This window comes from Sciurus carolinensis, chromosome 9 (assembly GCF_902686445.1).
Source record: "Sciurus carolinensis chromosome 9, mSciCar1.2, whole genome shotgun sequence".
NCBI classification, from domain to species: domain Eukaryota; kingdom Metazoa; phylum Chordata; class Mammalia; order Rodentia; family Sciuridae; genus Sciurus; species Sciurus carolinensis.
In genome coordinates, this window is record NC_062221.1 from 66,631,596 (window position 1) to 66,658,472 (window position 26,877).

Consider the following 26,877-nt stretch of genomic DNA (forward strand, 5'->3'; position numbering starts at 1 on the left):
CTTCTTGAAGAGTAAAAGTGGCCCATAATTAGCACACTTCATCCTTTCCGCATTTCTCTTAACTTTCCCTCAGAACAGAGACTATGCCTAGTGCTCAGTTTACTGAATGGAGAAATTCCAGGCCCAGTTGTTGTTCTCTTAGCTTTTCCACGGAAGGGTCATGTCATCTGCCAGAGACTAGATGTGAATCCAGACCACAAGCCTTTCTCACTGCAGGGGTAAGACTTCTCTCATGCCAAACCCTCCAGCTATGCCTGGAGGGAAATTATGTCCTTGCTGAATCCCTAGGACATGCTCTCAGAGGTGTGCTTGCTATAGGGTATCCCTGGATTGCCACCCTTTTACCTCCCTGGCTGTCACCAAGGGAAAGGAACTGAAAAAAACAATCTATGGGAAAACACACAAAAGAACATTATAAAAAGAAAAGAAGACAAACTGTGTTTTATTTAAAAATATTTGAGATATATTGTCTTTTATTTTCATAGTATGTCACTTAATAAATATTTTATCTGGATGATGAGGATGAATTATAAGGGTAGAGAAAGGACTTGAGGGGATTAAAGGATGGAGACATTTAAAATTTTAATTTAAACCTCAACTCATCAGACTTGGCCTCTGCAGCAGATCTTTCAGGAACTGAACCCAGGGGCACTTAATCACTGAGCCACATCCCCAACCCTTTTTCTATTTTATTTAGAGGGCTTAGGGCCTCCTAAATTGCTGAGGCTGGCTTTGAACTCTCAATCCTCCTGCCTCAGCCTCCCAAGCCACTGGAATTAAAGGCATGCACCCACCATGCCTGACCTCTGCAGCAGATCTCAAAATCTATCAGAAAAAGTCATACAGACCAAATTTCTAACCTGGCATGTAACCAGGTCAGTATATGGAGGACCAGTGGCAGCGACTCTTGATTACCTGAAGCAAAGGCTTCTTAAAAGTGAGGAAGATCACAGTGCAGGCCACCAATAGGGTGAGGCAGCTGGGGAGAATAAGCACAAGGTAGAGCAGGCCCATGTCTACCCGCTCCCACTTGCAGTCCTGAGGCATGCCGCCCTGCAGCTCCAGCACGCGAATGACCTTGGAGGAGAGGTTGCAAGTGACCATGGCCAAGTCGGCGACGGACTTTAGGTGCTGCAGGGCCCCCCATCCCTCCACTCCACAGCAGTCATATGGATTCTGACTGAGGTAGATGGTCTGCAGACTCCTCAGGAGCTGTTCAGACACAGCCCTCTGAGGAAGGGCAGTGAGAGAGTTTCTGCGGAGATCCAGGGTCTGCAGGGGCAGACTGCTCCTGAACCTCGGGAAGCTAGTCAAGGAATTTCCTGACAGATCCAAGTCCCTCAGATTCCCAAATCCAGAAAAGTCCAATTCTGCGAAGCCAGAATTGAGGCCCACATTCCTGAGAGATAGGACCTGTAAGGTGGGAGCAATATCCTGGAGAGGGGCAATGCTCCCATTCAGAATCCCCCAGTTGCCGGATAGGTCTAAGTGAGTAAGGGAGGTTCCTTGAAATGGGCAGTCTTGTAATGCTCCCAGCCCACAGCCCTCCAGAGAGAGGCTCCTTAAAGATGCCATATTTCGGAAATCCACACAGCTGGGAGGCCCTGCCCTATCTATGGGAGCTGGCTGGGGACAAAGTAAGATCTGATTGTGGCTCATGTCAATTGTAGTGATGTTACTGGCATTGGCAAAAAGGTCAGTGGGGACACCCTGGAGCTGGTTGGAGCTCAGGTTGAACAAGCGGAGGCTCCTCAGACAGCTGGTGAGCCCTGGAGCCAAGTGCAGCTCTGAGAGCTGGTTGTGACTCAGATCCAGTTCTGTGAGTGCTGCTGGGGGCTCATGCTCCCGGATGTGGAGCATCATCAGGCAGTTCTGGTTGAGGTTCAGGTGGGAGAGGGAAGGCATTTTCTTCAGGAAGCCATCTGGGAGGTACTGGAACTGGTTCTGGCTCATGTCCAGGAAGTGAAGAGCTGCCAGGTCACTGGAGGCAAACTCTTCCCAGAGGCTGACAGTGGTGATATTGGTCACGTTGCCATCCACAAGGAGGAACTGGGCCACCATCTCCTGTGGCGATGAGGTGTTGTACAAGTCCCTGTAGAAGCCCATGTTGTTGTCCTGTAGCAGGAGAGTGTGCAACTTACTGCACTGGGGTAGGAGAGGGAAAAACAGCAGTTGGTTGTGAGACAGGTCCAGCATTTCCAGCTCAAAGGCAGCCTCCTCCTTGGCTGCTAGGAACCACTCCAGGACATTGTAGCTGATGTTGAGAAACTGCAGCTGTGTGAGGCCAAAGTCCACAACACAGGGGAGGTTGTTGTAGGCCAAGTTGAGGCGTCTAAGCTCAGTCAAGCCATCAAAAGCACCACCCTCAATCTCAAAGATATAGTTCCTCTGCAAATCCAGTTCCCTGAGGTGCTCCAGGCCCTCAAAGACACAGTCATCAAGCCTCATCAGGGTGTTCCTTGCCAGGGACACAGCCTCCAGTGAGGAGAGGTTCTGGAGCATGAGAGCTGCCATGTCTTCTGTTAAGGAGTTTCCTGACAAATCAAGCCTCCGCAAATCTGGCAGGGTGTGGAGAGCAGCTGCTGTCTCCTTGTAGTTCTCAGAGAGGCAATTGTCAGCCAGAGCCAGACTGTGCAGGTGGCCTTGCTCCTGGAAGGCGTCAAGGCCGATGAGTCCCAGGTGGCAACTGTGCAGGCTGAGGCTCTCCAGGAGAGGATAAGGCTGGAGGGAATGATTCCACAGGGTCTTGAGAGGGTTGGCATCCAGGATGAGTGTCTGTGAGTGGGGTGGGAGGCTGCTGGGCACTGAAGCAAGGTTCTGCCCTCTGCAGTCAGCAACTCCACCCACCTAGGTCCAAAACATAGGGGTCAGTGGGAAAGACACCTCTAAAGTACAGATTTATGCACAGAAACTTGGTTCATTTATCAAACTGTCCCTGCAACCACTGGGAATGACTCTGGAATCTGAGTTTTTGAAATGGGATAGGAAAATAATCTCTATCTTCATACTTTAAAATAGTCAGCTGGGAGCTGAGTTCCAGACCTCATGTAAAACACAGGGTGTCAGAGAAGATCTGACATCAGGTGCTGAGAAGTGACAACTGTACTTGAAGTTTGGTTTTAACTCTGAGGATTGAGGATCAGGTCTCTACTTGGATTTGAACTCCATCATTTGTGTCCTGTGTGACCTTGGGGTAATAATTTAACCTTAAGTCTGTTATTTCTTCTGCAAAATGAAGATTAAAAATGGTACCTAGTTTGAAGGGTTGTTGTAAGATTAAAGTGGCTGTTAGTGAGGAGCTTAGCACGGTGCCAGGCACATAGTCAGTGCAGGGTACATGGTTCCTACTGCATTGTTACCACTGTGACATAACAGCTGGGTATCTACAGAACCACTGTCAAATAACCAGTTGCACCGTGGCACCTTCGCATCACTCAGAATATTTTTGCCTGGGGAAGTTATCCTATACCTGTATCAATAAGTATTAGAGCAGGTCTACTGATTGTGCACTTTAAGGAAGCAGAAAGGATGGAGCCACCTTGGTCTCAGCAGAAATCACATGGACCAGGCTTCTTTAACTCAACTGGATATTTTATAAAATTGGCAAAAACAATCAGTCATAAGATGTGAGTTAGGTGTCAGTGAAAAAAGTTTTAAATGGTAAGTTAGTAAAGCAATGTTATTCCTTTTTATAGATTGGTCAGTTAAATAAGACCAATGATTGGCTAAAATTGTGGGCCCAATCCCTGAGGGCAAGAGGAACAGGGGAGAAGAGTCCTGAGGAGAGGAAGTCCAAGTTATAAGAGCTAATACTCAAGCCAGAACCTTGGCTCTGCTAATTCTTAGCTCTGGACCCTGAGCAAGGAACAAATCTCTTAGAATCTCAAGTTATTTTATTTCATTTATATTTTTTGGTACTGGGGATTGAACCCAGGGGCACTTTACCACTGAGCTTCATTCCCAGTCCTTCTATTTTTTATTTTGAGACAGGGTCTTATTAAGTTGATGAGGGTCTTGCTAAGTGGCAGAGGCTAGCCTTGAACTTGCTATCCTCCTGCCTCAGCCTCCTGAGTCACTGGGATAACAGGCATGTGCCACCATGCCTGGCTGAACCTCAAGTTCTTTATCTGATTTTAAAAACAACATCCTCTGATAATTCAAAATCGATGCTGCATTGAAATATAGAAAACTAAACTCTTCAGTAATCTCAGACTTTCCTACAAACACACACTAACCTTTTGTTACATCCCCTTCTGACTTTTTTCTAAAAATACTACCTACCTTTTTATAAAAGAAAAATGAAAACAAATTCTACAAGATGTTCAGTAATCTACTCCATTCCCAATAATACATGATAGACATATTGCTTTGGCAGTAAAAAATAAATTTGATTACGTGCTTTTTAGGAACTATATTAGTACACTGAATAGCACAGTGATCAAGAACAGGAGTTCAAAGATCACTTCATCTGGGTTCTAATTCTCTTGTTTGTTTGTTTGTATTTTGGTACTAAGGATAGAACACAGGGCCTCACATAAGCTAAGTATGTGTTCTACCACTGAGTTACACCCCAGTTCTTGACTCTGCTTTTTATCAGATGGGTGACCTTGGGATAGTTACCTAAACAAGAGGCCTCCACTACCCTGCATGCAAAGTGGAAATTATATATATTTTAGGATTAAGTGTGATTACTTATGTAAAACACACTTATTATGCCTAACATTAGTAATAATTGTTTGATCTAATTAATTAAACCCCCATTATTGAACATTTGAGTTGTTTTTAAATTTCCAGATGGATATTAGGATGGATTTGTTAGGTTCCTTCCACAGCTCCACTCTCCCTAAAAAGTCTTTGGACTTTTGACTGGTATTTCATTACCATTATGGATTAATTTGGGGGAGAACTTGCATTTTTACAGAAGTGAATATCCCCCTCCAGAGACAAGGTGTATTTCTATATTTGAGTAAACATTGGTCTCCTGGCTCCATGGGGAGTCTCTGAAGAGTACTGTGGTTAGGGGCTTTCCTCAAGCTGTGAGGTCCTGTCCTACCACAATTGCTGTAGTCAAGAAATTTGCAATTCTCTGTGGACCCACTAAAGCACTGCAAAGGAACACATGTTCACCAGAACCCCAGAAATCCTTACCATGTCCAGTTCATTTTAACATCAAAGGCCAGTGTAATGAGGAGCAATGGAGGGTGCCTGGACTTGCAAACAGTCCTCAAATTCTAAGAGTCATGGGAGGTCTACTATTTGAGCTCCCTGGCAGCTGAGTTCCTAAGAGTCTAGCCTGAACCCTGAAAAGTGGCTAAAGGATTCATGCTTTGTTCTTTGAAACTCCAGCTGTCATGATTGTGAACCACTAGCAGTGACCTCTAACCATGAGGCTAGAGTATACTCCAGTATGGTACAGGGGTTATGAGCCAGACCAATCAGGTTTTCTGTTTTGTGTTTTGGTTTTGGTACCAGGGATCAAATCCAAGGGTGCTTAACCACTGAGCCACATCCCCAGCCTATTTTATTTAGAGAAAGAGTCTCACTAAGTTGTTTAGGCCTCGCTCAGTTGCTGAGGCTGACTTTGAACTCATAATCCTCTTGCCATGGCCTCCCAAGCTGCTGGGATTACAAGCGTGTGCAACCACGTCTGGCTTTGACACCATGTTTAAATCCCACCCCCACCACTGATTAGCTGGTGACACTGGGGCCACTTTGTGCCATAGCTCCCCTATCTGTAAAATAGAGAAGTAATAATAATACCAATCAATAATACCATAACACTAGTTGTGATAATTAAATAAGCTAAGACATGTAAACCATTCTGGCAGTGCCTGGTATGAGAAAGATGGCAGGGACTGCCAGCCTTTCCGAGGCATTATCTTGAAAACCTTCAGTTAAAGAGCTGCTACATATGGCACTGGGTGAGGCAGGTCAAGAGAGGAGGAACAGACAAGTCCAAGAGGGAAACTCACCAACTTGCAGCCCCCTTGGGAAGCTACTGTGACCATCCCACTTCCATTCTTCCATTTCATGGTCAAGAAATGAAAACCCAGGCAGAGCCAAAGGGGCAGCAACTCCATCTCAAGGGCAGCACTGTGGACAGAAGGAAAGAAGCAACATGTAAGGCAAGGACATTCCACAAGGGTGCTCTACGCTGCGTAGAAGGAGCCAGTTCCCAGTTCTGTCTGGTCTTAGAGGCCCACAGCTACATGGAGGTGGAAACCCACAGATTATTCAAATACCTCAATTTAACCAACACTTTCAACCTTTCACTGAAACCCTCAACAACTCATTTTCACTTTGCCTCTACCATTTGATGCTACCAAGTGGCTGAACTCTGAAACTCTGAAGAGTCCAGCACTGAAGAAGCAAAGGACTTAATCAGGTGTCACCCAGTATTTCCCAAGCTTTGTAATTCTACTGGAGATTTCCACCCTAACTCTGCCTGAGGCATGGCAGGAACCAAGAAATATGTGCTGAATGAATAAAAGAACCAATGAAGGGTAAACTGGGATTGAAATACTATTTGTAGCCTCAGGCTCTATAATTGAGTTTCTAATTATCTTGCTGACTGAGGCATTTTTTTAAATGTTTTTAGTTTTTGTCATTTATTCATTGATTACAGTGACAAATTTTGATATATTTACCATATATATCACGATGTTTTAAAGTATCATACAGGTGAAATGACTAATTTGAACTAATTAACTCATACATTATTTTATATAATTAGCATTTTTATTCTCAGAAAACTTTAAAGCCATTCTAGTAGCATTTTATAAATGCAATATATGAGTCAGGCAGGCATGGATGCACACACGTATAATCCCAGTGACACAGAAGTCTCAGGCAGGAGGTTTGTCAGTTTAAGACCACTGACTGAGGCTTTTAGAAAAGTGTGGATCTCAATGGTCACCTCATTTGAATACAGTCCTTTGAATAAAGGATTTTGATATTTTACCTGCAAGGGGAAAAAACTTGATGGGAAAACGAATGAGTGTTATGATTTAGATGTGGTGTCCCCCAAAAGCTCATGTGTAAGACAACGTAAGATGGTTCAGAGGAGAAATGATTGGGTTGTAAGAGTCTTACCCCAATCAGTGAATTAATCCCCAGATAAGGATTAACTGAGTGGTAACTGAAGTGGTAGGTGTGGCTGGAGGAGGTGGGAATTGGGGCGTGGGTATATATTTGTATCTGGTGAGTGGAGTCTCTCTCTCTGCTTCCCTCTGCCACACATTTCCACCAAGATGTTCTGCTTCACCTCAATCCTGGAGTAATGGAGCTTGAGGACTAAGGCTATGAGCCCTAAATGAATTTTTCTTCCTTTACAATTGGGCTCATCAGGTCTTTTAGTTGCAATAGCAAAAAAGTTGACTAAAACAATGAGCAATCTTCAGATGTTATAAAGATTACATAATGAAGTATGGTTATCAGCCCTCTTGCCTGGCTAGTGCACAGAACAGCAGTCATGAGAGGGCTTAGCATTATACATATACCAAGCTAGGGGTAGTGGCACAGGCCTGTAATCCCAAAGATTTGGGAGACTGAGATAGGAGGATTGCAAATTTGAGGCCTGCTTTAGCAACTTAGTGAGACCCTTTCTCTAAATAAAAAGTGAAAAGGGCTAGGGATATGACTCAGTGGTAAAATCCCCTGGTTTCAATCCCCAGAACTAAAATATATATCCCCAGAACTAAAATCGGAAGAATTTTAGAACTTAGAGGAACCATAAAGGGAATGTATTATATCATCCACCATCAACCATGATATTTTTACAAAGATAATAGAATAGGCCAGAGATAATAGTGGGCTATACAAGGTTCTAGATTGACTGAGTGACAGGGGCTGAGGGCATCCCCCAGGAGTCCTCTCAGAGCTCCAGGATGAGTAACTGGGTAATTTCTTTCCTTGTATATTGCATTGACTACCTTCCAGAGTTGACAGTTGGTGGCATTCCCTCCCAGCTTGACATTCCTCAAGATGGGAGGCAAGTGCCTGACCCAGAATTTCATCTGCTCCAGTCCCTCCTTGTCACCCTTGGGAAGGACTGCAGATGAGCCCTTGTCTCTTCCTGGGCCAGCAGCACCAGGGCTAATGCAAATTTCCCTACCTATTACATGCCATCCACAGCCCTTTCTGCTGACACATCTAGGCCACCTTTGGCCCCTTCCTCTTTTCCTTTCTTCAAATAAGTTAACCCATCTCGAAGGCTAATTTTAACTTCCTGATTAGATTTGAATATCCACCAGTGAAAAAAGACTAACAGAAACCCTAAGAGAAATCAGCTGAATCAACCTGGCTTGACTTCAGACCAGGTTACTTCTCCTTACATTGCACAGAATCTCCAGTTTAGAATTCATGCTGGACACTGGGGAGCCCCTTCCAGACCCTATTTCTGCTTCTGCACCTGTGCAGGAATAATTACCTCATGGCCTGCACAGGGCACAGATGGCAAATGCAGAGCCATATGGCCTCCTGTCCTCAATATCCTCCCACGTGCACACATACACCCCTGAAACCTTGGGATCACATCCCACCTTAAGATGATTGCCAGATTTAGCAAATGCCAATATACCATTTGAATGTCAGATGTGTACTTATACTAAAAACTTGTTTATCTGACTTTCAAATTTCATTGGATGTCCTGTTTATTGAGGAGAGATGGGAACTATAGACATATCCCCTTCTTCTCCATCTCCTATAAGACTTGGGCTGGTACGTGCTGCTGGGTCTGATCTCTCCAGAAGAGCCAGCCCTGTGTATTGAAAATCTGAATCGAGATGTGTACAGGGCAAGAGTGTAGTTCTTCAGGGACAACATAACTCTTCAGACCAGAATGGAGATAGTCCTGGTGTCACTTGCACCCAGGAAGGTAATTTAATTTCTAGGTCAACAAGTATTTTTCAAATTTAAAACTTATCTTCTCCTTCTTCCTAAACTCAGCCAGCCAGCACAGAAAAGGTCTTATTATGTTCCCTTGGCAGCTTCTAGAATGAAGCATCAGAATATCAAGGGATGATTATGGAGTTTGAAACCTGAGAGACCAGAATTTAAATTCTGACTCAGGTACCTGCTGTTTGTCCTTGAGCTATTTATGTGAAGTCTCCAAGACTCAAATAATGCTCCTGGAAATTGGGAATAATATTAACAATTCAAAAAGTTTTATGAGAATCACATAGTATAATGTATGTGAAAGTGCTTCATTAACTGTGAAGGTAATTAACAATACAATTAGTATTTATGAGTTCCAAACACCAATGAGCTGGTGTTGCTACTCCTGTGCATAATCGCCAAGATAATTCGACAGCTACACAAAGCAGAAGAAAAAAGTGAATAATTCAGTTGGAAGGGTCACTGTATCATTACATCAACTAAGTGCATAAAAGGTATATGGGAAGATTGGCTTAAAAATTATACAATAATAATCCAGAACAAGATTAATCCCAGGGGCAGGTGACTGTGCCGTTGGAGAGATCTTTGTCCTCAGAGCCATGCCTTCCCCTTCCCCTGCTCTGCTCCATATGGTCGGGGACTGGCTTCTGAAGGCCCTGCTTCCCAAACCCTGCTGTCAGCGGCCTCCAGCAGGTTTGGTCAAAGGGAAGCACTGCTTGGTGGCTAGAAGGCAGGACAAGCAAAGAATCTAAGGTATTTCTCTTTCTGTCTTGAACAGAGAGATCTGTGAGCTTCTCCTGGTGACCCTCACACTCTGGAACCATCACTTCCTTCTTTCCTTCACCTACCAAGGGCAGGTCAAAGCTTCCTAAATTGCTAATCTCTGGGTTGACCGTCTATTACATGTTTGGCTTCTCAGACTCTTCTGTCATGTATTGATAGTTTCCTGAATTAAATTTCCTCTGTTTTAAATAATCTGGATGATTTCTGTTTCCTGATTGGACCCTGGCTGATTCAATAATATAAGTGAGAATGGCCTTGAAGCAGTGCTAAATAAAAAAGATGATGATACATAATGAGGGAGGTATGGGGGGGGGTGGGAAGAGAAGAATGAAGGAACTTTGGATGGTGTAGAGGAAAATGGGGAGGGAGGGGGTGGGGGAAGGAAAGATAGTAGAATGAGACAGACAGTATTACCCTATGTATAATATGTATGATTACCCGAATGGTGTGAATCTACGTTGTGTACAACCACAGAAATGAAAAGTTGTACCCCATTTGTGTACAATAAATCAAAATGCATTCTTTAAAAATTAAAAAAAAAAAAAAAAAAAGAAAGAAATAGAAGACTTTCAAACAGTAACCATTCAGGTTGAGAAGCACTCTTCTAGACTATGAAAGTTTTTTCAGTCATAGCACTGCAAAGAGTTCAAGAGAAACAGCTTGGGTTCCCTATCTTACTGGAAAATCCCATGACGGTTTCCCAGGTGCAGAGGACTGCTTCCCCTCCTCCTCCCCAACCCCCAACTGCTAATACTATAGCAGCTGCTGCCAGGGTAGAACTGTAACCTCTTTGCCCTAGGAGTTCTCAGCAAGTGTTATACATATATTACCACATAATTGATAATTTTCTCCTCAACATAATAAGCTGAAAAAGCTTTAAAGAGAAAGGGGGCGGCTCTCAAGGTATTTATATTAGGGACAAGTATTTTTTTTTTTTTTTTTTTTTTTTGCGGTGCTGGGGATCAAACCCAGGGCCTTGTGCTTGCAAGGCAAGCACACTATCAACTGAGCTATCTCCCCAGCCCAGGGACAAGTATTTACAGGTTGGTTTTGGGGAGGGAATTTCAGAAGCAGGGTGGGCAGGAAAGTGTGTCATAAATGTGTAACAGTAACACCCATGAATACAAAAAAGGTGTAACTACTGTATGAGACGAGACGGAGGGCTCCACAAAAAATCAGGTCTGCCTTTGTTTGAAAGTAAGGAGCAAATCCCACCGGGCATCTTGGGAGAAAGGGAAGGGCAGCTGGTCACAGCCCAGAGAGAATAAAGACAAAAACTTTTCAGTCTGTGACCACTTCAAATGATTCCTATTACCAAGAAGCATCTGAAAGCATCAGACAAGTTGCTTTGGTCCCTTTGACTCTTGGCAGAAAATTAGGGTGACTTCAACCTTCATGAAACATTCAAACTTAGCATTGCCCATAGTGAGACCCCCCTCAGAGCCCAGCCTCCCAGTGTGGTATGCTGGAAACTGCATGCTGGCAGCCCCCTTGCCACAAACGCATGCCCTGAATCTAGTCAGGAGGACACCTCCAACAGATCCAGACTGTATGATGGCCTACAAGACAGCTGACTTGCATTCTCAAAAAAATCAGTCTTGAAAAACAAAGAAAGGCTGGGAGGAGAAAGGGAGGCAATGTCTGTTCTCAATTACAAGTAACTAGAAGCCCAATAGCCACGTGCAATTCATGAATCTAGGGTGGATCTTGGACTTTAAAAAAATATCCAAAGAAAAAATTTGGGACAGTTGGGGTGGATGAATATATATTAAATGAAGTATTCTCAGAAGGTATCATGTACAGATGATATTATCAGATTATTGCTATTTTTCTAATAATAATGTCCTGTTTGTGTCTTAAAAAAAAAAAAGTGCCCTTCTTCCTAGGAAATGCATGCTGAATCATTTAGGGTGAAATTTCATGGTGTCTATAATTTGTGTAGGTTATTTTAAAATAGCTCAATAGAGAAAGTTAAAGCAAAATACTAACTGGTCAATTTAGCACTGTGTTTTAACTTTTCCGCACATCTGAAATTTTTCAAAATAAAGTTTTTGTTGTTGTTGTTGGAGTTCCTAAAGGGGGAGACAAAATTATGGTAGCCTTTTATCCCAAAATTTCCAGGTATTTTTATTAGACCTTTTCAATATTGTCAGGAAAAGGCTCAGTAAACATTTGTTAAGTTAAAAATGAACACACACATAATCTTAAAGATATTCTAAAAGTTCTAATATTTTGGCATTCAAACTAGAACTTCCAGATTTATTTATTTATTTATTTATTTATTTATTTGTTTGTTTATTTATTTATTTATTTGGGATGGGGTACTGAGGACCCAGGGTCGCTCTACCACTGAGTTACATCATGCCCAGATCTTTTTAGTTTTTGAGTCATGGTCTATGCTAGTTTGCCCAAGCTAGCCATGTGATCCTCCTGCTTCAGCCTCCTGAATAGCTGGAAGGACAGGTATACACCACCAAACCCAGCTCCAAGTGATTTCTTGTACCTTTGAGGAGCACTGAGGTACTAGAGAAATTTCCTGATCTACAATCAGGACATACAGTTGATGCACTAACATAACTTCCACTGTCCAGGTGGATTGCACACCCAGGGTCCCTCTGGAGAAGCAGCCCTCAGGAGAATCACCTGACTGTACATGGCTCCTCACCAAGCTGCCAGAATCTTGGGGAAGCACCTGAACATGAGTGGTAAACTGTTACATGCCAGCAGCATCCTCTGAATGAGTCTGGTGCAAAGATGAGGGTCATTAGCAGTAGAAATTGAAGCTAAAAGGCACAGAGGGAGTAGGTAGAGATGAATTCTTTAGAGATCTTGCCATGGGGAAGCAGATGCTTCCAGGTAGATAACAAGGCACATGAATAGAGAAGAATAAAACAGTCAACAGAGGACAGAGAAGTTGGAGTAGAAAGAGTGACAGAAAGACTGACCAAGCTGACGAGAGAGTGTGGAAAGAGCCAGCTCTCAGGTTGCCTCTTGGTGCCTCAAGGCTCTTTCCAAGGCCAAGTCCATTTACAAGTATTATATTTTCTCTTGATAACCACCTCTCTATCCCTATCCTCAAGATCTGGCTCAAATATGGCATCTCGAAAACAAAAAGAGTTGAACTAAAACAGAATTTGGGCTTTTTAACCCATTAAGTCCCAAGTTTTCAACTCTGTGAATAGTTCAACAAAATCAACACAGGTGCATTCAAATGGGTTTGAAATCATAATATACAGCTCCTATAAATAGGACACTGGGACAACATAATTTTCTCAAGCATTCAGAATATCTCTAATATCTTCTTTGGAGTATGAAAACATTGGTCACAACTAGGCAACAAAGGACCAGGAGTAGCAACACGTTAGAGTTTGTAAGGCAGCAGTGCAGTGCAGTATACATCGTCACAGAGTCCTATTTTTAGGGTAGTTACTTTTTAACATTGATAATTTGAAGTACAGTACATTCCTTGAAATAAAATAATAACCTAGTTCTAGAAAATACTTCCATGGATGCATTCCTTATATCATGTATCAGTTATGTATGCAATTTTTTTGTTCAGTTGAACATTTAGAAAAAGTAACTTTGCAGTACAGTGTATGCCATTTTCACAATGAATTTAAAAATATTTTTAAATACTCTAACCAGTCACCTATTTTCTCAAAAGAATAAAACTTCAAAAATATAATATTTTATTTCAAAGTTACCATAATGGTATATTTGTTGCTCAATTTGAGTTTTTGTAGGTGCTCCACATCTGAGATGATGGGACAAAATGGGTTAATAAACCTAAGTGCAAAGTACAAATCTGTACATAAGAATTCCAAAGAAGTACATGAGAGATTTATGATGCCACCTGAACATTTAAAGAAATTGTCTAAAATCTGTATCTAGGGCTGCATTTTTCAAAGTGCATCCTACAGATAAGAATCACCCAGACATGTTAAAGCCAGAGGGTGAAAAATTATTGAGAAACAAGATATTAATGTAATTTTAAAGTATTTCCCTACTAGTTACTTGTTAATTTTACAAAGGCAAAAATGCAACTTTACAGTGGAGAAACCAGGAGATACCTCAACCAAATCCTCAAATTACTGTAGAGGCATCACTGGGCACTTTTGAATGTTTTCAAAATTCAATTTTGAATATTTTACTGGGTCAACTTTGAATACAAACTGTGGATGAAATAAAATAGTGTTATATCAATGTTAACTTTTCAGGCTTGATCATTGTACTGTGGTTATACAAAAAACTGTCCTTAGAAAATATTCATTAAAATATCTATATTTATAGAGAGAAAGAGCAAGAGTGACACACAAAATGTTAATAATTGTTAAATCTGGATGAAGAGTCTGGGTTCTTTTTTCTTGCAACTTTTCTGTAAGTTTGGGAAATTTCATTTAAAAATGTAAGTTCCCCAAAATTAACTCATAAAAGTACAAACTGTTTTTGAAAAATCCTTTCTAATACTAATAAGATTTATGCAACACATGAAAAATGGCCTGTTTTGAGTAATAATACATCATAATGTTAAAAAAAAAAAATCTGTGGGCCAGAGTGGTGGCACAAGCCAGTAATCCCAGCTATTCAGGAGACTGAAGCAGAAGGACTGCAAGTTCGAGGCCAGGCTGGGCAACTTAAGCAAGATCCCATCACACACACAAATCTGTTTGTAAAACTAAATTTATTTGCGATATTTTTGCTTGGCTATATACTTACACCAGGAAAATATATGTACTGCTTAAAACATAACCTGGCAAAGAAAAGACAAAAAAGAGGAACAGAGGAAGGAAGAAAGCCAGAGAGACATTTTGGCTGAAATTTTAATATTACAACTATTCAATTTTTGATAAGTGAGATTAGAATTACTTTGACAATTAACTATTAAATCTAAGATGTTTAAAACTTTTAAAAAATACCATATGGTCCTATTCCCTAAAAATAAGCCACAATATGGGCTTTTTAAAAAATAAATTGCATTTATTCAGCCATAAAGAAAAATGAAATTCTGTCATTATCAGGAAAATGGATGGAACTATAGACCAAAAATAAGCAAAATAAAACAAACTCAGAAAATAACGGGATGTATGTTTTCTCTCATATGCAAAAGTTAGAAAGGAAAAAGGAAAAGAATTGTGAGGGCAGATCTCGTGGAAATCAAAGGGAGATCAGCAGAGGAAAGAGACCAAGGGGTGGAAGGAGAGAAGGGAGGGGGAAAGTACTGGGGAGTGATATTGGCCAAATTAGACCGGTTACATTGCAAGCATGTATGAATATGTAACAACAAATCCCATCATTATGTACAACTATAATGCGCCAATAAAAAATGTGGAAAATTTGAGATACAATGCATATACCATAAAATTCACTCTTTAAAAATGTACAATTTAGTTTATTCACAATATTGAGCAACCATTGATACCATGCAATCCCAGAGCGTTTGCATTGCCCCCAAAAGAAAGCCCATATTATTAGCAGTCACTCCCCATTTCCAACTTTCCCCCATGCCCTGGAAATTACTAGTGTACCTTCTGATAGGGATCTGCCTATTCAAGACATTTTATATAAACAGAATCAAACGATACGTGGCCTTTTATTTCTGGCTTCTCTCACTTAGCATAATGCATTCAAAGTTAATCTATGTTGTAGCAAATATCAGTACTTCATTTCTTTTTAAATACCATTAAAATTCCATTGTACTAATATACCACATTTTGTTTATGCATTCATTTACCAGTTGATGGATATTTGGGTTGTTTCCACTTTTTGGCTATTATGTATACTACTACTATGAATATTCATGTACAAGTTTGTGTGTAGGCATGCTTTCAATTCTCTTGCGTATATAACAAGAAGCAGAATTATTGGAATTGTTTTTTGTTTGTTTTGTTTTGTTTTAAGGAGCTAGGGATGAACCCACTGAACCACAATCTCAGCCCTATTTAACTTTTGTTGTTGTTGTTCTTTTAAGTTATACGTAAAAATAGAATATATTTTGACATATTTATACAAAAATGGAGAACATCTTATTCTAATTAGGATCCCAGTCTTGTGGTTGTACATGATGTAGAGATTTGCTGTAGGATATTCATATATGTACATAAGAAAGTTAAGTCAGATTCATTCCACTGTCTTTCCTAGTTCTATACCCCTTCCTTCCCTTCATTCCCCTTTGTCTAATCTACTGAACTTCTACCTACTCCACCCCGCTTGTTGTGTGTTAGCATCCATTTATGAGAGAGAACTTTCAACCTTTGGTTTTTTGAATTGGCTGATTTCGCTTAGCTTAATAGTCTCCAGACTCATCCACTTACCAGCAAAAGTCATAAAGTCATCCTTTTTTATACAGTCCCTTTTAACTTTTTAAGGCACTACCAGATTCTTCCAAAGTGGCTGCTGTTTTATACTCAATCAATAGTATAAGAGGGTTCTTAATTTCTCTACATCCTTTCCAGCTATTATCACCTGTCATTTTTAATTATTGTCATCTTAGTGAGTATGAAGTAGGATGTATTGTGTTTTTATTTCCATTTCCCTAATGACTAAAGATATTAGGAATCTTTAAATATATTTACTGACCTCTGTATCTTTGGAGAAACGTCCATGTGTACTTTTAAATTCAATTTTTTTTATCTGATTTTGGAATTTCATGTAAAATAAATAAAAGAACAACTTGTATACTCTTGTAAATCAATGCATTTCTATGTTTTACAAATAGCCAATATTCAAATGTTGGGTACATTAAAAAAAGAACTTATAATTGAGCATTAAGGCAACAGAGCATTTAGAATTGTGACATCTGAATTCAAATCTTGTGATTCATTTCTCTGACTTTCTCTTAATAATGAATTGTTAAAATGTAGGTAATACAGTGGTTTTTGAGTTTTTTTCTCTTAAGAATTGTCTCATGCCCTGCAAGTAGAAGAGTAAACTGGCCCACCTTTTCTGAAAGACAATTTGGCACAATTTATCGAAGACTTGATAGCATGAATTCTTTGTGATTCAATAATTCCATTTCTAGGAACTTATCCTAAGGAATTAAAAGCATGTAAAATATTTTAAAGGAATATTCACTGCAACATCAATAGTAATAATAAAAAAGTTGATATTGGGAGCAGTGCCACATGCCTGCAATCCCAGCTACTTGGGAGGCCAAGGCAGGAGGATCATGAAATACAGACTAGCCTGGGCAACTAAGCAAGATCCTGTCTCAAGATGTTAGAAAAGTCAGGCATGGTGGTGCACGCCTGTAATCCCAGTGGCTTGGGAGTCTGAGGCAGAAGGATCATGAGCTCAAAGCCAGCCTCAGCAACTTAGGCCCTAAGAAACTAAGTCTCTAAATAAAATATAAACAGGGCTGGGGATGTGGCTCAGTGGTTGAGCACCCCTGGGTTCAATCCCTACTACCAAAAATAAATGTTAATAAGTGGAAATCAGCAAAAGTCAAAAGTCCAACAATCCAACAATGGAAAGAGTGGTTAAATACACTATGATGCAACTATATGACAGGATTGGTGTGAAGCAAGGAAAAAATTTCAGTAGATATGTATCTGTCTGACCTGGAAAAACATTAATAAAATAGTATTAGGAAAAAAAGAAAGTACAAACAAAATATAACTCCAAGATTTTTTTAAATATGCATGTATCTGTATTTTCAAGAAAATTCTTGAAGGGACACATTAGAATCTTAACACGGGAGAATTGTACACTATTTGCTTTTTCTACATCTGTATCTTTGGCTTCTTTGTATTTTCTAATTTTCCAACAATCAACTTCAATTACTGACTTAAGAGAAGTTTTAAAGGAATAGAATAAATCTGTTACAACTTAAAAACTAAAATATGCATCATAATCAGAGCCTAATAAATTTCACTGAAACAGATAATTTCTTATAGATACTTAGAATTAAAATTATTGTGAGTGTGCTCAAAATGATTTTGTTTAGAGTTAGTGGGAAAAAGTAACATTGACAAACGATTAGGAAAAGTTTTATTATGGGCATCACTTTTCCTTTTCTGGGTGAAGGGGATTTAGATTTGGGGTTGTATGTTATCAGTTTGGTCCCTGGAAAATCAGCTGTCAAGGGAGAAGGAAGAACCAGGCTAAAGGGACAGATGGAACAAGTTCAAAGCCTGCCTCTGACCTTGGGCCTCAATTTCCTCCCCCAGTAAAATGGGAATAATATTGCCTGTGCTGCAGGTTGCTGTAGTATTAGGACAAGTTTTTATTCAATGTTCAAAAATAATCTTTGCCATTATTACAGTATCCCTGCAGGTTGTCAACCTGCCTGTGCTTGCACTTACCCACAGTGGGAGATACTACCTTGGAAGCAGCTGATTGGACTACTGGGGGCCCATCACACTGGCCTCGGGGGCTTGGATTCCTCTTTAAGTCTGAACAAGTGAGGAGCTGTATCATTTGAATTTGTTGGAATGCTCCTTGAAATGTGGTCCTCAGAAAGGACAGTTCTGTTGCATGTGACCCTTCTGGCAAATGCACTTTCATTCAAATTTCTTAACTGACCATCCTTTTGAGAAGAACTATAGCAGTTCTGAAAAGGACTAGTCCACCATTTTGGAGGTAAGTACACTCAGGCCAGAGCAATGCAATGATAATGGACAAGGTGCTTGGGGGATGCCCTGCAATGGTTTCCAAGCACTGGTCAGGGGTCCCACCCTAAGCAGTGCACTCCTGGTCAGCCAGGACTCTGCCCTGGCTTGTGAGAGAGGTTTTGTCTGGAAGTGGCTCAGGCTCAGCTCTACCTGGACGAAGGTTTTAGGCCACTGCAGCTGTTCTTCCCTTGGACTTTTCCTATTGCAACTTCAGTGTGGAAAGCTTCACACTGAGCACTACCTGCTCAAACTTCATTCCCTCAGGGCCACAGATGAGTCAACTGGCTTCCCTATGTGGTCAGGGCCAGCCCATCATAACCAAAAGGGGCCAGTTCACTCTCTCCTATTCCATGGCCACAGGCTGCATCTGGTCACAGATCTTAGAAAATGCAAATCTGCCCCCACGGGGAGATAACACCTTTATCTTGTATGTCTGGTGTGGCTGGGAGTAGGTTCCAGTGTCATCTTTGTGTAGGAGGGACCCACATAATCTTTACAGATAGGTTCAACCCTTTAAGTATCACAGGTTTATAACCTCTGGTCATTTCTGAAACAGTGAGGACCTACCACTATCCTTCTCAATAAGAGGAAGCAGGTGAAATCTGTGCACAGGAAGGGACTCCAGATGGGAGCAAGAGATCTGGACCAGTGTGGCTCTTTCACTCCAGTGGTACCCATGGGTGATAATATTAATTGCCTCACTGACCTTCAAGGGTTGTGTCAAGACTAAATGAGAGAAAGTGTGGAAAAGCTTTGCAATATAAAGGGATGCTGCAGGCTTCATTTCAAGTGCAGAAGGCTGAGGATGCCCAACAATTCTCCAAGGCCTGCAGAAGTACCCCTTTCCACCTCCTTAAGGCAGACATTTCCTATAGTTTCCTTGCAAACAGGGAATTAGTGTTGAAAGAAATAAGACAAAGTACCTGCACTATGTCATGTCTATGTGAGCTGCAGTGTAGACTCAGGACATGCAGTGGAGGGGAGACCACCCAGAGTCTGTGAGGCACTGGGCAGGAATCATAGCAACAACTAAGGCTAATTGCCTGGAGTGGAATGAGAATGAAAATATACCCACCCCCCAGCTTGGTTTCCTTTCAGAAAAGCACCATGGGTGAAAATTTTTTGCAAGATCTTCTGCAACTGAGGAGTGGCTGATACAGATTCCTGACATGGACCTGCACAATAGGATAGTATTCAAGGTGTGCAGAAGGGCTCTCAGATTCCTCCCAGGCTCTGAACTATAATAGTTCATTTTTATTGAGTATTTACCATGGAATAAATTCTATGCCAGGTACTTTACATATAATAATCCTCATGAAATCCTAGCAGGTAAATGTTATCCCTGTTGTATACATGGTAGACTGAAGCTCACAGAGGTGTGGTCATATACCTGGAGAATGTTACAGCTGCAATTCAAACTCAGGCCTCTGAGTTCTGCATCAACCCAACCTCAATACCACAAGACTCAGCCACTCTAGGATACTTGGTATTCTTGACGAAATCACACTTTTCATGTGCTCCTTCCTCCGTGGGAAAGACCCTTTCTCTGGTCTTCTTTACCTACCAAACTCCTGTTCATCCTTGAAGGCCCACTGCATGTATCAATCCTTATCATAGCCTAAAAGTTCAGCTGAGTGATAATCCAATTATCCATATGATATGATAGTATATTATAAGTAGTTATAGTTTCTACAGAAGTATTTTTTTATTTTTTAATTATTTATTTGTTGATAAAAAAGAATGTGAGCAGATACTATGTATTATTAGTAATTTGTACCCAATGTTTTATTACAAAAAGTTTTAACATATAGCCAAATTGGAAAAAAATTGACAGTGATCACTGGTATATCCACCACCTAGATTCTACTCTGAACATTTTATTATAATTGCTTTATCATATATCTATCCAACTATTTGTTCTTATATCCATCCTTCAATTTACCTTTTTTTTTTTTTTTTTTTTTTTGTGGTGCTGGGGATTGAACCCAGGGCCTTGTGCTTACAAGGCAAGCACTCTACCAACTGAGCTATCTCCCCAGCCCTTACCTTATTTTTGATGCATTTCAAAATAGATAGCAGTCAATAGGACACTTCCCCTTTAGTACTTCAGAATATATATCAAATGATTTAACTTTTAAAAAATGTTCCTACTTTTTCAGTATTTTGGATCAATTTAATTGAGAGCATCCTAAAATTGCAAAGGCAGCTGTTTACTTTGTTTTACTTTGGATGAGGACAGATGTTTCTGTGCTAACAAAAAAAAGGACTGAACCACTGCCTTAGTGTTCTCAGTCAAAATTAGGAGGAAAGCAGCTCCCAGTGAAGTGAAGAGTACTGATATCCTCTTCAATACACCACTGCACTCCTCTTTTTTATGTATTTATGTACATATTTTACAGTAGTGGGGAATTGAACCCAGGGGTGCTCTACCACTGAGCAACATCCCCAGTCCTTTCTATTTTTTATTTTTGAGACAGAGTTTTGCAAAGTTGCTGAGGCTGGCCTCAAACTAGCAATCCTTCTGCCTCAGTCTCCCAAATTGTTGGGATTACAAGCAAGTAACACTGCACCAGTCAATGCACTGCCTTTTTTTTTTTTTTTTTTTTTTTTTTTTTTTTTTTTTTACTATTTTTTAGTTGTCAATGGACCTTTATTTTTATTTATATGTGGTGCTGAGGATCGAACCCAGTGCCTCACACATGCTAGGCAAGTGCTCTTCCACTGAGCCACAATCCCAGCCCTGCACTGCCCTTTAATGACCTACTTTACATGTAATGATGAAAAATAATACCATGGTTATTCATGGTATTCTTTCAGGATGATATGGAAGTTAATTTTGTCCTTTTCAAAATTCCTCAAGTTACACTGGCAACCTGTTCTAAGGCTGATTTTTGCCCCCCTGTAGAATTTATTTGAATTCACAGAGGAGTGGGAATATGATGTTTTTAAAAAAATTCTTTCCATAAAAAATAATAATGAGGGCTGGGTTTGTGGCTCAGTGGTAGAGCACTTGCTTAGCACATGTGAGGCACTGGGTTCCATCCTTAGCACCATGTAAAAATAAATAAATAAAGTTATTGTGTCCATCTACAACTAAAAACATTTTTTAAATAAATAAATAAAATAATAATGATTTGGGGGGAATTCTTGGATACGGCCAAGAGAATTGGGTTAAAACTTAATGCTAGTAGTCAACAATAATGACACTTGAAGATGCGAAGTCTTTCTACAGACCTTTGTCCCATTTAATATTTGCTGTAGGGAATAGCATTATTTCCACTTTTTTATTGTGGGAAAATACACGTAGCAGTCACCATTTTAACTCTTTTGAGGTTCAGTTCAGTGGCATTTACACTCACATTGTTGTGCAACAGTCACCACCATCCATCTCCAGAACCTTCCATCATCCCAAACTGAAACTCTGTTTATCAAATGGAAACTCCCTATTGTCCCTATCCCCGGCCCTGGTAACCACTATTCTTTCTTTCTCTATATATTTGCCAATTCCAAGTTCTTACATAAGTGGAATCATGTAATATGTGCCCTTCTGTGTGACTTATTTCACTTAACATGTTTTCAAGGTTCATCTATGTTCAGCACGTTCCAGAACTTTATCCCTTTGTAAAGCTGAAGGCGGTATAGACATTTCCTTTATCCAGCCATCAGCTGATGGAACTTTTGGGTCGTTTCCACCTTTTGGCTATTGTGAATAATGCTGCTCTATTCGAACACAGGTATAACTGTATCCTGTTCCAGTCCCTGCTTATTATTTCCATTTTACAAATAAGAAATCCAAGACTCAAAAGGTCAAAGTTCAAATCACACAGAATATACATAAACTCAGATGTGAGTTCAGACCCAAGTAGGAGGTGGATATTCACCTATCTGGGAGGTATGTGTCCTACAAATGTTCAGCTGGGGTACGCAGATATGTATTTGCTAGTAAATAGCTACCCCATGAGCCACCACCCCAGACGCCTGGCCCCCCTTGGAACTTCCAGGGCCCCTAACCATGATCCAGCAACCAAGGAGGTAGCAGCTGATCCCCCAGGACCTTGCTTCTGATGACAGCATCCATTCTGATTGATGCCCTATTGTCTTGGATATTCCGAATAGCAGCCCTGCATGTGTCACAGGGCCATGGTCTTCTGTGGGGGTAAGGTAGGACAGAGGTCTGTTAGAGGTGCTGCAAAAGGAGCTAGACCGCCTAGAAGACACTGGGAATTTACAAGGAAATAAGAGGCCAGGATTATTAGCTAAAATGGAAGTTTCAATTTAAGGACCTGAGAAAGGGCCAATGACCCAGATGAAGAGAGAGACCATTGGGGGAGCGCCATGAGGAGGTCTTAGGGACACCATTAACTTGACTGAAGCTGAAGGAAGTGGCTCAGGGTCAGGCAAATAAGGACCCACTGACCCCTGAACCTAAAGATTGAAGGAGAGCTCAGCCTTGTCATCTGATGCTGGAAAAGCAGGAGAGACTTGGGCTGCAACAGATGCTCAGGGCCTACTTGAGAAGAGTCAGGGTGAAAATACAAAGCCCCGAGTGCTATCTCCCGAAGAGAACCAATTCTTATCTTTCTTGGAAGTGGCAGTAGAAAGTTGCTTGGGGCATAAGCACACAGCACAGTACCTGCTTGTGGTGACTTTTGGGGTTGGGGTTGGAAGAGGGGAGTCCCCATGACCTCACAAGGCTTTGTGGCCAAGTTTTGCCCATCACTGACAGCAGCCGTATGCCCATCTCATTGGTAAGAACCATGGCAGAGTTCTACTTCCTCCTTTATTCCCTACATTAAGTCTGAAGTCATTCGTGCATTAAAGTGAGAAAAAGACACGTGGTTTTGGTCTCAGCACCTGACTCGACTGCTCTGGAAATCAGTTGGTTTTGCCTACTCACATTTGTTTCTCCTCTCTATGGTAACAATTCCTCAATTCCCCTTTGGGGAAACCACCACTTTCCTTTCTTTTTTTTTTTTTTTTAATTTAATTATGGTAAAAAATGCATAACATAAAATTATCATCTTAACCATTTTTTAAAAAATTATTTTTAGTTGTAGGTGCACACAATACCTTTATTTTATTTATATATGGTGCTGAGGATTGAACCCAGTGCCTCACATGTGCTAGGTGAACACTCTACCGCTGAGCCACAATGCCAGCCCCATCTTAACCATTTTTAAGTGTACAATTCAGTATTGTTGAGTTTATTTCATTGCTGAGCAACGAATCCCCTTCTTTTTTTTTTTTTTTTTTTTTCTTCCTTTTTTTCTTGTACCACAGAATAAACCCAGGGCACTTAACCCCTGAGCCACATCCCCAGCCCTTTTTATTTTGAGACAGGGTCTCCCTAAGTTACCTAGGGCCTCACTGAGTTGCTTTGGACTTGTGATCCTGCCTCAGCCTTCTGAGTTGCTGGGATTACAGGTGGGTGCCACCTTGCCTGGCTCGCTTCTTTCTTAAGAAGTAATTTATTTGATCTGATCCCAATTCCTGGCTCCAGGGAGGGGCCTTTGAATAAGGCTGGACCTATTACAGCATCCTATTTCTCTACCTGCACTGAGGGGCACATCACAGAAGCTGAGCTCATGGGAATCGATCCAAGGATAACTGCTAGAACTAATGGGGGCAGGCCTTCTCTTCTTGCTTCACATGCCAAACTGGTGGGGATTAATTTGGAGTCATAGGTGGCCATTTGTGCCACCACCTCCAAGACCTGCCTGATAATGAAGCTACACAGGGGAAAGAAAGTAAAGTTGAAGGAGGAACACAGACGGATTTCTGGCAATGTTTTTGAGCACCTGGATCCACCTATGCCTAAAGCAATTACCTAAAAACTTTACAGTTGCATGAAACATAAATCCTCTTTTTTTTTTTTTCTGAATCCAGTTTGAGTTGAGTTTTTGTCATTTGTAACTAGAAGAATCTTATCTGAAGCTGAGGATGTAGCTCACTGATACAGCACAGTGGTAGAGGGTTTGCGTAGCACATGTGAGGCCCTGGGCCTGAGCCCTAGCACTGAAAATAAATAAAACAAATACAATAAAATATTCCAGGGCTGCGGTATAGCTCTATAGTAAAGCACTTGCCTAGTATGTGTGAGGACCTGGGTTTGATCTGCAGTAAGAAAATAAAAAGTTTTAAATCTTATCTAATAGACCCCTGAATTGAAGTATAGAGTTGTATGAGACTATAAGATCCAAGCACCAATGTTCTTTTTCCTTCTCCTTGCCTCTCTGAGCTTTCAAAAATCATCACCTGCCAGGCACAGTGGCACACGCCTTAATCCCAGTGGCTCAGGAGGCTGAGGCAGGAGGATTGGGAGTTCAAAGCCAGCTTCAGCAACTTACAGAGGTCCTAAGCAACTCAGTGAAACCCTGTCTCTAAATATAATATAAAAAGGGCTGGGAATGGTCTCAGTGGTTAAGTGCCCCTGGGTTCAATTTCCAGTACCAAAAACAAAAAACAAAAAATACCACCTATCTCATCCCAGAATGCCACCTCCTCCACAAATTGAGCACATGACATTTGTTCAACAACTGAGATGAGAAGAATGCTGGGGGGTGGGGGTAGGGAATTAGTATAATATAGAAGTTCTACCAAAGGCAAAAAAAGAATTATAAATATTTGTCCGGATGACACATTAATGAGCACACGTGAGCACAGGTCCTGGAACTACAGGGCAGACAAGCAGCTCCTGAGAAACAGTACTTCTCAGTTGTGAGAAGCCACCCTCTCCTAACTTACATGGCTACAGTCTGGCTCTGGGCATGGTATGAGGCACACTGACCCTCCACAGGAGCCTAGTTTCAGCTCTGTGGTGGGGACAAGCTCAGATGAGGGTGTAATCAGTGCTAGTGTGGTTCTTCTGCAGGAGTCTAGAAGACCAGAGAAAGAGGCCAGTGTCTTCCTCACACAGACCTCAGAACAGACACTGGGTGCCTGCCGGCTGTTTGGGATATTCCGACTCTGATGAGGGCTTAAAGTCGGTGGGGGATGGAGTTTACCTGGGTGTTCCTGATGCTCCCATGAGGGCACCTATTAGATGAAAGCACCTCTGTGAAGGTCTTTGTTTTTAACCTAAAGGCAGGCGTGGTCCCACGATTCTACAATCTCCTCTAAGAGCTCGAGTGTACAAACTTATGGGGGGTGAGATAAAGAAATGTCTCTGTCTATAGAGGCCAGCAACTAGACAACAGAGGAAACAGTCTGTGCCCCCCAGTCAGGAGGTAAAAGGGGCACAGGAAATCGTGGAGAGCCAGCCCCAGAGGCTCTGGATGTTTCTACCATCCAAACTCTTTAAATAGACTGTGCCCATCATGGAGGAAATCTCCAGGGAGGTCCCCTTGCTCCACCTGGAAACACACTTGCGGGTAGTGGGCAGAAGCCTGCCTCTGCCTTCTCAATCCCAGCCAGATTAATGGATCCCCCACGTGTTTGCCTTCTCACAGGCCTGAGGTGGAGCTCACAACCCATTCTGAGCACAGCACTGCTGCTGACACTTGGGGACATATGTTGAATCCTAGAATCCAGCCCACAGGCAGAGGCCATGAGGGCTACCGAAGAGCACCGGACAAAGGATCAGAAGAGCCTGTGTTCTAGTATTCCTCTGACACTAGTAAAAGAGTCCAAGTAACAGAATCCTAAGAACCGCCCCAGGACAAAAGCTCTGTGGAGGGGCGCGGGAAGGAGCTCTGTGGGTCTTCTCAGCTGCATCCCCAGGAAGGTGAACACACATCCTGGCACTTGGAAGACATCAGTAAATATGTGTTCCTGTAAATGAGTCACCGAATATTTATCAATGATAATGGTGATTCTCAAGTATGTTGTGGTACGGGAAAGGAGATCCAAGCACCCGACGGATTCTTTTTTTTTTTTTTTTTTTTTTTTTTTTTTTTTGCAGTGCTGGGGATTGAACCCAGGGCCTCGTGCTTGCAAAGCAAGCACTCTACCAACTGAGTATCTCCCCAGCCCCGCACCTGGCGGATTCTGAGTGTTCACAGAGTAGTCTCATTACATCCAGTCACCTACCCCAGCGAAGGAGTATTATCATTCCCATTAGGTAGATGAGAAAACTGAGGTTCATAAATGCTCACTGACCTGCTCACATTCTCCCTGCAGAGCCAGGAATCAAAACCACGTCTGGTTCTGAAGCCCTGGTTGTTTTCATCACACCACATCACGTCTTTCAGCTCCAAGTGCTCCTGAGGGAGGCATTTCCACCTACACCCAGAGCTGTAACCTCCAAACCCTCCATAGAGGCCAAGAGCAGCCAGCCACAGCTTCCCGGTCAGCCCCCAGCAGTGGACCACGGACGCTGACCTCCCACCGCCCGAGTTGACCCGAGCTCGCCCACCTAGTAGGGCGGTGGCTGCGGGCCGGGAGGTCCCGGGTGCAGGAAATACTCACGGCTCCCCCAGGCCCAGGCGGCGCCGCGGGGCGCATCGTCTCCCGGGCCCGGCCTCCTCCTCCAGAGCAGCCAAACGCGGCGCTGGGCTGCCTCCTCTCTCTGGGGCATCAGATTATTTTAGCACTTGCGGAAGGAACGGACGGAAACTGAAGTCACATGGAGAGCGAGCAGCTCAGCGATTCA

General features: G+C 41.8%; 1 protein-coding gene across 3 annotated transcripts; it reads right to left on the bottom strand.

Annotated features, from left to right (window-relative positions):
- Positions 1 to 421: 421 nt before the first annotated feature.
- Nrros (negative regulator of reactive oxygen species) lies at positions 422 to 26,877 on the bottom strand. Of its 3 annotated transcripts, none has more exons than XM_047565593.1 (3): positions 26,641 to 26,877; positions 5,973 to 6,093; positions 422 to 2,847 (listed from the first exon to the last, which is right to left on the bottom strand). In XM_047565593.1, exons 1-3 carry the CDS (start codon positions 26,727 to 26,729, stop codon positions 877 to 879), a joined length of 2,181 nt encoding a protein of 726 aa, XP_047421549.1. In that variant the 5' UTR covers positions 26,730 to 26,877; the 3' UTR covers positions 422 to 876. The 3 variants fall into 3 exon arrangements, with proteins under 3 accessions (XP_047421549.1, XP_047421551.1, XP_047421552.1); XM_047565595.1 differs by having other exon boundaries at positions 26,385 to 26,877; XM_047565596.1 differs by having other exon boundaries at positions 26,694 to 26,876.

What these genes read in the sequence shown, in the direction of transcription:
- Nrros (XM_047565593.1), bottom strand. Translation starts at nt 26,729, where the DNA reads ATGCGCCCCGCGGCGCCGCCTGGGCCTGGGGGAGCCGTGAGTATTTCC. An exon ending in CGCAGCCACCGCCCTACTAG is followed by an intron (nt 6,094 to 26,640) that starts GTGGGCGAGCTC and finishes TTCTGTCCACAG; the next exon opens with TGCTGCCCTTGAGATGGAGT. An exon ending in CCCAAGGGGGCTGCAAGTTG is followed by an intron (nt 2,848 to 5,972) that starts GTGAGTTTCCCT and finishes TTTTGGACCTAG; the next exon opens with GTGGGTGGAGTTGCTGACTG.